This window comes from Anneissia japonica, unplaced genomic scaffold (genome assembly GCF_011630105.1).
Source record: "Anneissia japonica isolate Jap-2015-1 unplaced genomic scaffold, ASM1163010v1 scaffold4929_len162294_cov128, whole genome shotgun sequence".
In the NCBI taxonomy this organism is placed as follows: domain Eukaryota; kingdom Metazoa; phylum Echinodermata; class Crinoidea; order Comatulida; family Comatulidae; genus Anneissia; species Anneissia japonica.
In genome coordinates, this window is record NW_022721921.1 from 48620 (window position 1) to 62245 (window position 13626).

General features: G+C 34.4%; 1 protein-coding gene across 1 annotated transcript; it reads left to right on the forward strand.

Moving 5' to 3' along the window:
- The first annotated feature begins 478 nt into the window (after positions 1-478).
- Positions 479-2457, forward strand: LOC117111760. The gene is made up of 2 exons (XM_033254756.1): positions 479-531; positions 646-2457. The coding sequence occupies exon 2, from the start codon at positions 819-821 to the stop codon at positions 2427-2429; it is 1611 nt and encodes a 536-aa protein (XP_033110647.1). The 5' UTR covers positions 479-531; positions 646-818; the 3' UTR covers positions 2430-2457.
- The last annotated feature ends 11169 nt before the right edge of the window (positions 2458-13626 follow it).

Sequence of the window (13626 nt, forward strand, 5' to 3'; positions counted from 1 at the left end):
TTTGTAGAAGAATTGCAAGCCAGAGGTAAACGAGTAACCGCAACATTAACAACCATAGGTGGGAAAGAAACAGAGTGTGAAACCAGAATATTTAAGGTTCAATTGGCTGTCTCTTATACACATCTAGTTTATAGGCCTAGACCTAGCTAGGTATTACTGTCATGCACGGTGAGGCCGATGTGCGTTGTGTGTAGGTATTACTAGGCCTACTACACTAAGAAATGGAAGAATCACGTCAGATATCAGTCTTCACGATTGATTGGATTTATAGTTATACAGTATGCGTTATACTATTGAAGTTGATTTATTCCTAATCAGTATTGGTACTCAGGCTGCTATAAGATGATTGTTGTAATTATAATTTTAACGCTTGTTGGTAATGTTTGATTTATATAGTATAGTTTATTGAGATATTGTTTAAAATTGATGTTCCTTGTTTAGGCTAACCTGTTCAGGAGGTGATCGGATGTTGACTAGTAATTGACTGATCACACAGTATGCTAACCTGTTTGTAGGAAACACGGCAAAGTAGTAAGTCTTCATTTATTGCAGGCAAACCGTATTATGTAAGGCTTATCGTATTGAATGGTTCATAATAATGTTTTCAAGAAGTTTCTAATGTGTTTAATGGTTATTCGATTACAGAATTGAATGAGATGTTACGATAAATGATAAAAGTTACCATCGGATACTTTATCGTAATAAACGTCATAGAACTTTAACGGAGTTTCCTGCATCATTTGTTCAGTGTTTTGCGGCAATTCTTTACAATTCAATTTACTATTGGAGCATCCACGTGAAAGAAGGAGCAAAACACTATGGATCCAGAGAAGCTGAAGATTACACGGCGAAACCGGAAGGGTAATCTTACAAGAACAATGAAAGAATTGCATATGCTAACCATGCAGCCAGACAAACACGATGAGATAAATAAAGCTATTGAAAAGGCAAAGGCAAAGTTTGAGGCTATTGAAGCATCCCATGATGAGTTAATTGAGCTTTTGGCTAATGAAGCGGAATATGTTAAAGAAGAAGAATGGATGGTCCAATGTCAGGAAGAGTTCCTTTCCGAGATGAGGGTAATTGAGTTACATCTAGCCGAAGTGTGGAAAGACAAGTCTGAACAGAAATCAGAGATCGTTCAAGATGCTGAAACAGTTGAAATCAATCCAGAGACCAAAGAGAAGGTCGAGGTAACTGAAAATAAAGGTAGCAAAAATGAACAAAATGTTGAATCAGAACCGCCTAAGGCGGATGAAAATGTTAGTGTTAATGATGTAAATGTAAAGAGTAATGCAAGTTTAATTGGTTTGTTTCAAACATTGGCTTTGCCAAAAACCAAGGTTAAGCAATATGAGGGAGATCCTTTATATTACCATGCATTTATATCAGGTTTCAACAATATGGTGACAAATGTACCAGATTATGGATTAAAGTTAAACACCTTATTGTCGTACTGTTCAGGCAAAGCCCTAGAGTCTATACAGTTTTGTGTATTAAAACCACCTAAGGAAGGCTATGAGGCTGCGTGTAAAACGCTTAAAGAGAAATTTGGCAATACAGGAGTGATAGTGCAAGCTTGGGTAAGTAAAATCACCGATAGACCCAAGATAGAGGTGAATGCATTAAAACAGTATGCAGAGGATCTAGACAATTGTTTTCAAACCCTTAAGGAATTAGGATACCTCAACGAATTAAATAATCAAAGTAGCCTAAAACTAATCATTGAAAAATTACCAAGATTTCTTAGAAACAGGTGGCAGAAGGAAAACTACCAACTGAAATTAAAATCCGAGAATGCTACACTTGAGGATGTTGTGAAGTTCATTAGAACATGTGCACTGGAAGTTAATGATCCTGTCTTCGGATTCAGTGAAATCAGGCAGCCAACTCACACAACAAAGGTTAGAAAAGTACAGGTAAACAACATGAACTGGAATGCAGATCGAGAAAGATCACCAAAGTGCTGGGTATGTAAGTCTAATGAACACTGGCCGGATCAGTGTAGCACACTGCTAAAGGCTAAGTCACAAGAAAGGTTTGAGCTTGCGAAAACCAATCATGTATGCTATGCCTGTTTAAAGGTAGCCGGCAGAAATCACAACATATCTAACTGTAGAAGGAGAAAAACGTGCTCCAAAAGGGTGAATGATAAGCAATGTGACAAGTACCATCATCCCTTGTTACATCCTGAAAGGGATACAGGAACGGTGAAATTGGTAAACTGCTCAAAGGGTATCTATGATCAACCATTATTAAGAGTTGTCGAAGTAGGAGTATCAGTCGGAAAGAAATGGAAAAGGGCAAATGTTATGCTAGATAATGGATCTCAGGGAACTTTCATCAGAAAAGGCTTTGTAGAAGAATTGCAAGCCAGAGGTAAACGAGTAACCGCAACATTAACAACCATAGGTGGGAAAGAAACATAGTGTGAAACCAGAATATTTAAGGTTCAATTGGAAGGCACCGGAGGGTCTCATGAAATTGAAGCAGTCGCCTTGGAAACAGTGAACACTGTAAGTGAAGTAGCAGAAGCGGATATGCGACAAATTGAAGATCAGTTCCAGCTGGAGCCACATGTGTTGAAAAGAAGGGGTGGGGAAGTAGATATTTTGATAGGTGTTAATTACCCAAAGCGGGACATAACCCGTTCCACTATGTTAACTTTGAAATCTTATTACCTCGATGTATTGAAAATATGGCATATCGATATTTGTTTTTTAAAAGGTTCTTAGCAACAGCGTTGTAAAAGCATTTGAGAGTCAAGGTCGCTACGATACAAAGTCAACGATCGAATTCATATCGAAAATGAATAAATTCTTTGACTGTTTGAATGTATCCAGAAGGCAGAAGAAGCAGTTGTACGTCAACGCAGATGCTAAAGAATACACAAGTGTTGATGATCCAAGAATAAAGGTTAGTCAATGTTCGTTAAACCCACATAACATAATAATATTGTAATCAATAAAAAACCAAAAAATATTCAATTTCATAAGTTTTGATAATGTTTGCAATTTCATTCACAGTGGTTAGAAGAAGACTTCCTCGGCTTCTTTCAGAAATGGGAGGATCAAGTCAACAGCATACCAAACTTGACAAAAATTCAGAGAAACAAAATGTGCCTCAGTCCTGAAACATTGGATGGGCTGCGAATTACAGGTAGGGTCAATGTACCATGGAGCTTTTATATCTGCATGAATTTGCTATATTAAGCGTAGGATAAAACCCACTTCAAAGTAGGAGGTGTAGCTGAAAATGCATTTATAAGTATGTTAAAATGGTCCCCTACTTAATTTGTTGCAGTGAACTCATTTGTCTGTTTGGCAAGGGAAATGCTGGCGATTCCAGATGTCAAGTACTTCTTGAGCGAAAAGTTGAATCAGGACCCCATTGAGGAATATTTTTCAAAACAGCGCGGTTGCGGCGGGAGAAACGAAAATCCGACAGTTGGACAATTCTGTCACAATGCCCTTTCCATCCAAGTTGCCGACTCGTGCATTACTCCGTCCCGACGAGGCAATACGACAAACAACCATTCAATCGTCATGAATTCGGAGGCACTGCCAAGAAGAGCAACTAAGAAGTAATCAATGTGTACGTTTTGTTAATTTTTAACATGTTATTTTGTCACAAATTATTGTGTATTTTAGCTTTGTCTTATTGTCATTCATCATAATTTGTCATGAAATTAGTCCATGATCATTGACCAGATTTGTGTGTGCGCATAATACAACTTAAATGTTTAATGCTTTATTATTTTATTGGAATGTGAGTACGCAAATGTAATTATAATATGCTGAAGTATATTGTGGTGAAATATTAAATACACATTGAAAAAATATATACGGTACCGGTACTCAATATTATTCACATACTGTACTTTACACATTTATTGATTCCGAACACACCAAAATCTTATGACCACAGTCCAGACACTTTTGGTATCGGTTTCATTTGACTGCGGTACTTATTCTGCTAGTTTTTTCCTAAGTGGTTTCTCACTTTTCCGCCCTACGGTGCTATCGTTCTTCTTTTTATTCATGATATAAACATCTACATAGCACCTACAACGTATATCTACAAAAATTCCTTTTAACTTTCTTCAACAGATTTTCGATAATGGCTTCGCTAACAGAATTGCCAATTAATCTCTGAAATGCAAATTCAATCGCAGGAACGTTTAATTCGTTTAGTAGGAGCTCTTTTAGGTTAACATTTTTAAATTTCTTCATATTTGAAAATATGAAAATACCAAGATAGGCTTAATCTTCTGTTCAAGTCTCCTAAAAAATGCGTATACCTCATCGTTTACTTTAAATAAACCTCCCCTGTCAATCAAATCAATCTATTTTCGGCTATAGGCTAAAAAATCCATTTTTGATTTAGTACTGTCATCACTCCACTGCTGTAATATTTCGATGCATATTAATGCCATTTCATTATTTGGCAATCTTTTATAAAAGCGAATGAGTTTGAAAGGAATGAAACCTGCAACATATCTTAACGTTTCTTCTTCTTCATTTGACAGGTTTACTTGATCGCCTTTGCTGACCAAGCTAGCTGTATCTCCGACTCTCCTGTTAATTAATTCTACAAGAACATTATCTGCGAGCATGTTGAACAAAAAAGTTGCCGTTTTCTTGCTGCATCTTTGAAAGAAGTCGATAAACTCTGGTTCCTTTGTTAATCGGAAATCGTGGAACAGGCGACACACACTATCAAGATTTTCCGATGCTGTTTTCTTTCCCTCACTCTCACTAATTGTTTTCCATATCATTGTTATGATTTTTTCATCAAAATATTTTTTTTGTTCGTGTTTTAAGAGATTATCAATTGCATTACATATTTCAGTTTTCTTTTCATCATCTATATTTAACATTGGATTTTTCACCAATTTTTCGCATGCTTCTTTTACGATTTCTCCCGCATTTTCAAGCGCATTTTGTAATTTGTAATTACTTTCCCATTTCTTTATTTTGTTGTTCTTCCGCTTGGTCTTTGTGGTCTTCGTTTCACCTGTTTTAAAAGAAATAATAATACAGTACAGTAATAAATACATATAAAAAACAGCAGTGTAAATACTTACACAAGAATCTGCACCACGAGGATACGTTCGTTTTGTTTCAGTTGTTTATTCTTGCGTCTGTTGTTTTTTGCATACGCTTTGTCAATGTTGTTTATTCGTTTGCCTGCTGGCTGTATTATCAATTCCTTATCAACGAGAGCATTGCGGACACCCACTGTAAGCTCATTTCTTAATTTAAGTTGGTAATTATATCTTACAATATTTTAGTCAATTCCATTCCTTAATATTTCAATATGCCCATTATCATGGGGAATTAACAATGCGGTACTATATAAAAGTATGTCGATGCATAGCCTGATTGGCTTACATTATTATTGATTTTTTTTTATTTTTAGAAAGAAATATACTAGGCCTATCTATTGCTTCCTGAGATAAAATAAAAGTGCATAGGTTTTATAACTTACTTGTTGCGGTCGATTCATTATTTGAGTGTTGTTTGCAAGTGTCACAAATCCAGTCTGTATCAGTGGCCATACTGCCAATACACTTCATGTGAAATAATTTCACTTTACAATCGGTAGACTGACATTCAACCAGGTCATCAACAGACGGATTCCCGCATATGCATATATCACCAGCATTAACATCATTCTCCTCTGATTCATACAGTAAATCGGCTTCTTGGCATTGAAGTTCGAAATCAAAATCATCATACTCACTTAAGTCGTCCATTTTACAATATAAACCTAAATACACATGCAGTCTTAGTTTACACACTATGCAACAAACAAACAATGATATGACGCTCTCTAATCTACCAGTCAGTGATAAGAAAGTTCAACCATGGTTCAACGATCCGAAATTCAGCGGTGGGAAAATCCAACGATGCGAAATCCCGTGATGTGAAACCAGTGAAGCGAGACCAGTGCGTTCGCTACCTAAGCGCGAACATGGCATGACCTAACGATAGTAACTACTAATGTTTGACCTCGGGTAATTGGTAATGGTGTGCGATACCGAGGTTAATGGGTTTTTTATTAGGTCGGCAACTCAGTTAGGTACAAAGGGTTGTTTCTCCTTCTATTTTTATACCTCCACGGTCGAGTCAATTCGAAATGGCCCGAGTGAAGTTTCATGCAAATGTTTCGTACGGAAAAAAATCGCAGGCGGACAATTGTTATACCCATACCAAAATCAACTCCTGCATCAATTGAAAATGTGCGCCCAATCTCACTTACCGTTCAGTTCGCAAAACTAGCCGAAGGTTTTATTGTTAAGTGGACTATGGCAGATTTATTGCATCACCTTGATCGCAAACATTTGGTAACAGGAAAGGTCCCTCTACAGTTCGAATTGCCTAGTAGGTATTCATCAACTCTATTCAAACTCGGATAATTTGAAATCTTCGTCTACCATAGTACTAACAGACTTTAGAAAAGCATTTGATAGGGTAGACCACAATATTGCAATTGAAAAGTTACTATCCCTTGGTGTGAAACCATCATGTATTGTGAATTTCGAACTTTCTCAAAGATCGACGGTAATGTGTCCGATTCTACCACATCTGATTGGTGCGGTGGAATTACATTCTTGTGTCCCGCAAGGGACGAAATTAGGCCCCATAATTGTTTCTTACCTTAATTAATGATGCTTGTTTAGATACTGGGAATCTTATTATCCACTTAAATATGTGGATGATATTACCCTAGTTGAGTGCAGAAGGAGAAGTGATATATCAGCCCTTCGGTATGTCCTTAATTCACTTAGTGATTGGTCAACAAACAATCAAATGAAACTTAACCCAAATAAGTGCTCTACCGTGAAAATTTGTTTCATGCGATCTCCCCCACCCCCTATAACTCTTCATTTAAATGACACAGATATAGTTAGTCAACAATGTGTAAAACTACTTGGTATTTATTACAAAATGATCTCAAATAGGACACACAGGTGAAACAGATGCTAAATAGCGTATTTTAAAACACCACAAAGATTCCCTCTAAAGACTAACTGTAGAATATGCGGCCCCAGCATGGAATGCAGGACTCACCAAAGAACATATCCGAAAATTAGAAAGTATACAAACACGAGCACTTAAGATGATCTTGGGTGCTTTATATACAAATTATGCTAACGCACTTACCTTCTTTAATACAGTGACTTTAGCAGAAAGAGGCCGGAAATTATGTTACGACATTGCAAATAAATTTTAAAAAAATCCAACCGCCCCATGCCATTACCTCTTGCCAGACCCGCCTGATAGATCGTGCAGCATGGATCTGAGACAGAGGGAGGAAATCACACAAGTAAAGTGCAGAACCAACAGATTAAAAAATAGCCCTATTCACTGTAAAAAATGTCACTACCGTGTGATTGTATTTTTACGGTATTTTTTATATAATAATACGATGTATTGGTGTTTTGTTGTAAATTTCCGGTATCATATCGTTTTTCTACAGGTTAAAAATCGTCCGTGTATTTCGACGGAATTTTTATGTAAATATACGGTGAATTCGTAAATTCAATGTGTTTGGCGGTTAAATCGCCATATTACTGTTTTCTGTAATTTAACAGGTCAAAATCAACATTTACGCTAATTAACGTTGGAGTTCGTAATGTTCATTTATAAACTGGCGTAATTTTACAGTACAAAATATTGTTTTAACAAGTACTATGAATTTTAACGGTATTTTCGTATAACAATGATGAGACTGTGAGCTCACACTTCGCGATGTTAAATAACGGTTCATCTTCGCGGGAAAATTAACATTTTTCAGTAATTTTACGTTCGCTGTTGTAATCCTACTATCAGTAAAAAAGTGTCTGTTATTTTACGTTTACTGAAATCCAATTTACTGTGAAAATAACGTTAACTACCGCAAAATTGTATTTTAACGGTATCTTGTATAATAAAAATACGATGTTGTTGATTTGTTGTAGCCTAAATTACCAGTATCATATCGTTTTTCTACAGGTTAAAATCGCCATTGTGTTTTAACGTCAGAGCTCGAAATTTAAACTATAAATTGGTATAAATTTACCTACCTTAACCGTTAAGTATTGTAGCAATAAAGACAAGGGATTGCTATGTAAATATACGATGAATTCGTAAATTTATTGTGTTTGTTGGTTAATTTTACGTCGTCATATTACTGTTTTCCGTAATTTAACAGGTCAAAATCAATATTTATTTTAATTAACGTTGGAGTTCGTAATGTTCATTTATAAACTGGCGTAATTTTACAGTACAAAATATTGTTTTAACAAGTACTATATGAATTTTAACGGTTTTTTTTTTGTATAACAATGATGAGACTGTGAACTCACACTTCGCGATGTTAAATAACGGTTATCTTCGCGGGTAAAATTAACATTTTTCAGTAATTTTATGTTCGCCGTTATAATCCTACTATCAGTAAAAAAAAAATGTCTGTTATTTTACGTTTACTGAAATCAAATTTACTGTAAAAATAACGTAACTACAGTAAAATTGTATTTTAACGGTATCTTGTATAATAAGAATACGATAGGTTGTTGATTTGTTGTAGCCTAAATTACCGGTATCATATCGTTTTTCTACAGGTTAAAATCGCCATTGTGTTTTAACGTCAGAGCTCAAAATTTAAACTATAAGTTGGTGTAAATTTACCTACCTAAACCGTTAAGTATTGTACAGTATTAAGAAAGAAAAGGAATTGCTATGTAAATATACGATGAATTCGTAAATTTAATGTGTTTGCTGGTTAATTTTACGCCGTCATATCACTGTTCCGTAGTTTAACAGGTCAGAATCAACATTAAGTAAATGAACATCGGAGCTCGTAATGCTAAGCGTAATTTTACAATTTCAAACTTCTTTTAAATAAAAAGTAGGCCTACTAGGCCTAGGCATACGTATAACGGTGTATTTTTGTAACAACGATGATATTGTGAATTAAACGCTGACATTATTCTGCTAATGTCATAATATTTCACCTACTACAGTATTAAATTGGCGTAAAAGACTATTCCACCTTGATCGTGTCAAATATTTTGGAATTCCTTGACAATTATATATTTTTAAACATTGTTATTAATATACGTTCCCTAACGTAAAATTAAAGTGAAAACCATTTATTTGGCGCGCTTACGATCACGTGACATCTCAGTTCATGAAGCATTATGACACACGCATGCGTAGTGTATCGATGTTGAGGCGCGGACAGGCGCACGCAGTGGTATGGAAGAGGAGAGCACATGTAAAGTTCGTTTACGTCGGTTCTTTATCTTGGAAAACAAAAGGATCAGTGAGTTCAGTAAGTTTTCATTGCACAAGAACGTATATGGCTATGACATATCCTTTTTTAATTTCCAATTATTACTTATAGGCACGTCGGTAAAATTAAAAGCGACCTAGGCCTAGAGACTAGGCCTAACTAGCCTACTCTACTGTACTACTAGGCCTAGTACTACTACTAGGACTAGGCATAGGTCTACCTAGGGCCTGGCCCTAGGCAGGCTAGTTGAAGTTTGAAAGTAAGTAGGCAAGGCCTAGGACTTGCCAGGTTAGGCCCGATAGTGTACCAAGTTAGCTTAGCTAGGCTACTGCAATCAATGGAGAGCAGACGTTCAAGACCTGGCCATCAACATTCGGGAGCGATACTTTGATTACCAAAATATAAATGAAACGATTTATCCTTTCCTCTGCTTTTTGACACCTTTTTTAAAAGAATCTGTTTTCTGACAAAAAACAAAACACGAAACTTAAGTACATCATTAATCGATTCCTTGCCTTGGCCTCAAACCTACAGGGGTATAGAGTGACACCAAACTCACCTTCATATCATTTATGATTAGGAAAAAGAAGTTATATTATTTTGAATTGTTTCACATCTGTTAACTTGTGAATTTCTTTTTCCTGCACTCTCTCAATTTCGTTTATTGGCCTGCCCTTTTATAAAAGGTAAGATGTACTGTATGGATAAGGTGTGTTGCCAAACAATAATTGTCATTTTATTCTGATTATGATTGCTTGGAGACTGTATGATCCATAAATGAGTTTGGCATTTCACAAATTACCATGCTACTTTTCAACTTGCCAGAATTTAACCCACAACTTTTGATGGTTAAAATATTTATAATCTTCCAACCTTTGGAAGAAAACTATTAAAAAAATATCAATGCTTTCTTAATGTTTAGATGTAATTACACAACAAAATAAATGCATTGATTTAGTTACAAGATACATGCTACAATTATGTGCCCAAAATCCAGGATGTATTTTTTTTCTTTGTCTGAAGTTTTAATTGTTTAGTGTTACTCAGTCCTGAATTTTCTTTCCATCAGCAATTATGTTCTTTTTTCCAGCAACATGTGAACATAAAACATTCCAGAAACTTTATTCCCATATCAAGCCTAGGAGATTTATCCAGTCCAGAGCGAAACTCAAGTGAAGAAGAGTACCTTGATCTTCTATCACAGAAGACATTTTTTGCCAACACTTCCAGGTACGCAGTACTGTACTGTATATCTAGTTCTAATTAGTAAATGTAAAAGACTACATTCAAATTGAATTTATCATCATCATCTGATAGATTGTTTTGTCTTGGGTAGATATTATGTACGTTAATTTTTGCCATGAATTTGTTATAAATTATCAGTTTTCTCTATCACTCTCTTAACATAGTGTCCAAAAATCAAAAGCCACTTTTTGAGCTCAACATGCCATACCTGACTTTATAAGGCCCTTTTGTTGCTTGCTAAAATAACATTGCCCTTAATAGGGTATGACTACGATTATCTTATGTATTTATTGCCTTGGGAAAACATGGGATAATACAGTAAGTTGATGTGCATCCAGAGGTGACGGAACTAGGGGATGCTGTGTTATGGAGAGTAATGTATTACCGGTGGTCTGCATCAGTTGGTTGTTACCATGTGCCTAGTCGCCTTTCAAAAATGTAATATGAGTGGCCATTATATCTTTGCGTGATCAAAGGATAAGAGTCCACTAGCATGGTGTTTGGGATGTTATGTGGTATAGTAGCATTGGGGTTAAAGCAATGCAATTCTATAATTATTATTTGTACAGTAGTTACTGTGCTGTGGATTAAAAATATTTTAAATATTGATTTCTATAGAGCAAAGGAGTCACTTGGACACAGAAGCATTTCAGTCTATGACAGTGGAAACAATCCTGGTGATTTCTACTGGAACAAGGTAGCTAATCAAGTTAAAAAGTATTTTCAGAAAGGGGAATGACAACTACCTTCGTCAGAAAGAATTAGCTGGTCCGATATTGTTGATGACTCTACGTATGAAGATTTGTATTTAAAATTTGTTAGTAGCTCTCAATCAACAATTATGATATTGTTTTTATGGGTGAGTCAGTACAACATAGTGTATTGCAGTTCTAATATGTAACCTAATGTTAAGCTAACTTCAAGTATCTGTATTCCATGAGTCACTAGCATTGAAAGTCCAATTGCCCAGCTAATTTACTAACTTATTGAAACTTGTTAAAATTATGATTAAAATGTAATAAATCTTAATTTTAATTACAAGGAATTACAGACAAGGTTTTTTTTAGGTACATTTATCCAGAAGTGTGGTTTCCCTAACTAATGAATATATGATTGCCTTTGCAACGTCTCTAAGATATGGTGATAGCAAATGATAGTAAATAAGCTAAGAAGTAGAGTGATTAAATGATAATCTGTTAGTACTGTACAGTGTTATTAAGCTAGTTATGATCCAGAATTGTGAAAAATATACTATTGATTATTGCATTCTACTAAATTTTATTGTATAGATATTACTATAAATGTTGATTCAGTTTTACTTTATGCATTATAATTAAACTAGTGTGGTAACTTAGAAATAATATGTACTATTTACCTTCTCAGTAACAGCAAGCCAACTAAGTTCTCTTATTCTGATTATTCATAGACATTGTATTTCATAATTTAATATTACAGTAAGAAATACAACATTGGAATGACATACTATTACAAAATATTCTTATTGGCATAATAATATGTACCATTTCATGATTTATTATTATAGTAACCAAGATTTCACTACATTTTGTTCTGCAGTTTTCATGATAGTTAATAAGTAATTAAGTAAAAGTACATCAGACATCTGTTAAATTGAGGCTCGTTTTTCTTCAACAAAGGCGTGTATTGTAGTTACAAATATAATTTAAAAAAAAAACAGTCTAATGAAGATTCTTTAAAACATTTCTTAAACTATAGACTTTATAAACAATTTTCGTTATTTTGTTTACTTTTGTTAGCCACCAAAAATGTAGTGGGAATTTTTGCAAAAGTAATTTATTGTATTTTTACAGAAATTATTTTTAATAAATTTAAAATTGTAATACTACATTATTAACGGTTGACAAGCTTATTATTTACGTCACCTGTGATTCTACGTTACGGTTGACGACCGGAATTCATATTGACAATAATTTACAGTATTTTTAAAGGAATTACTTATTTACGGTACCCGTGATTTTACATTACGGTTGACGAACGACATTTAACATTGACAGTTATTTACCGTATTATTAGGAATTAATTATTCACCGTACTGTGATTCTACATTACGGTTGACGACCGGCATTGAGATTGACAGTAATTTCCGTATTTTGACAGGGAATAATTATGAACGGTAAATGTGATTCTACATTACGTTTGACAACTAGCGTCCTGATTGGCAGTATTTTGACGGTATTTTTACAGGAATAAATTAATAACGGTCCTGTGATTCTACATTACGGTTGACGACTGGCGTCCTGATTGCCAGTATTTTGACGGTATTTTTACAGGAATAAATTAATTAAATTATTAACGGTCCTGTGATTCTACATTACGGTTGACGACTGGCGTCCTGATTGCCAGTATTTTGACGGTATTTTTACAGGAATAAATTAATAACGGTACCTGTGATTTTACATTACTTTTGACTACCGTATTTCGATCAACAGTAATTTACTGTATTTTTAAAGAAATTTATTTTTAACGGTAAATGTAATTTTACATTACGGTAAAGTACTGGCGTCCTGGTTGCCAGTATTTTGACGGTATTTTTACAGGAAAAAATTAATAACGGTACCTGTGATTTTACATTACGTTTGGCTACCGTATTTCGATCAACAGTAATTTACCGTATTTTTACAGAAATTTATTTTTAACGGAAATGTAATTTTACATTACGGTAAAGTACTGGCGTCCTGGTTGCCAGTATTTCGACGGTAATTTTACAGGAAAATTTTTAACAGTGTTCCATATTTTATTAGACTGATTAATGAAAAGTAATTTTAAATTTAATTAATTATGGAGTAAATCTCTCTGACTCTGATCGTTGCTACATGGTCAATCTGATTGGTCTGTCAAATAATTAAATCAAGAACTGATAATTTTAAAAGTAAATTTTAATTAAAATTAATATTTAACACTGAAATTCTTTTTCCTTTTTTTTCTGATGTAAATAATGAATTTTCTAAATCTAAATTTATCCCGTGTTAATAATATTGATGAAATAAATTTATAGTAATAATATTTTGATGTTGTTTATTGAATGTTTATTATGTAACTTTGATATTCTGTAAATAATAT

What these genes read in the sequence shown, in the direction of transcription:
- LOC117111760 (XM_033254756.1), top strand. Translation starts at nt 819, where the DNA reads ATGGATCCAGAGAAGCTGAAGATTACACGGCGAAACCGGAAGGGTAAT.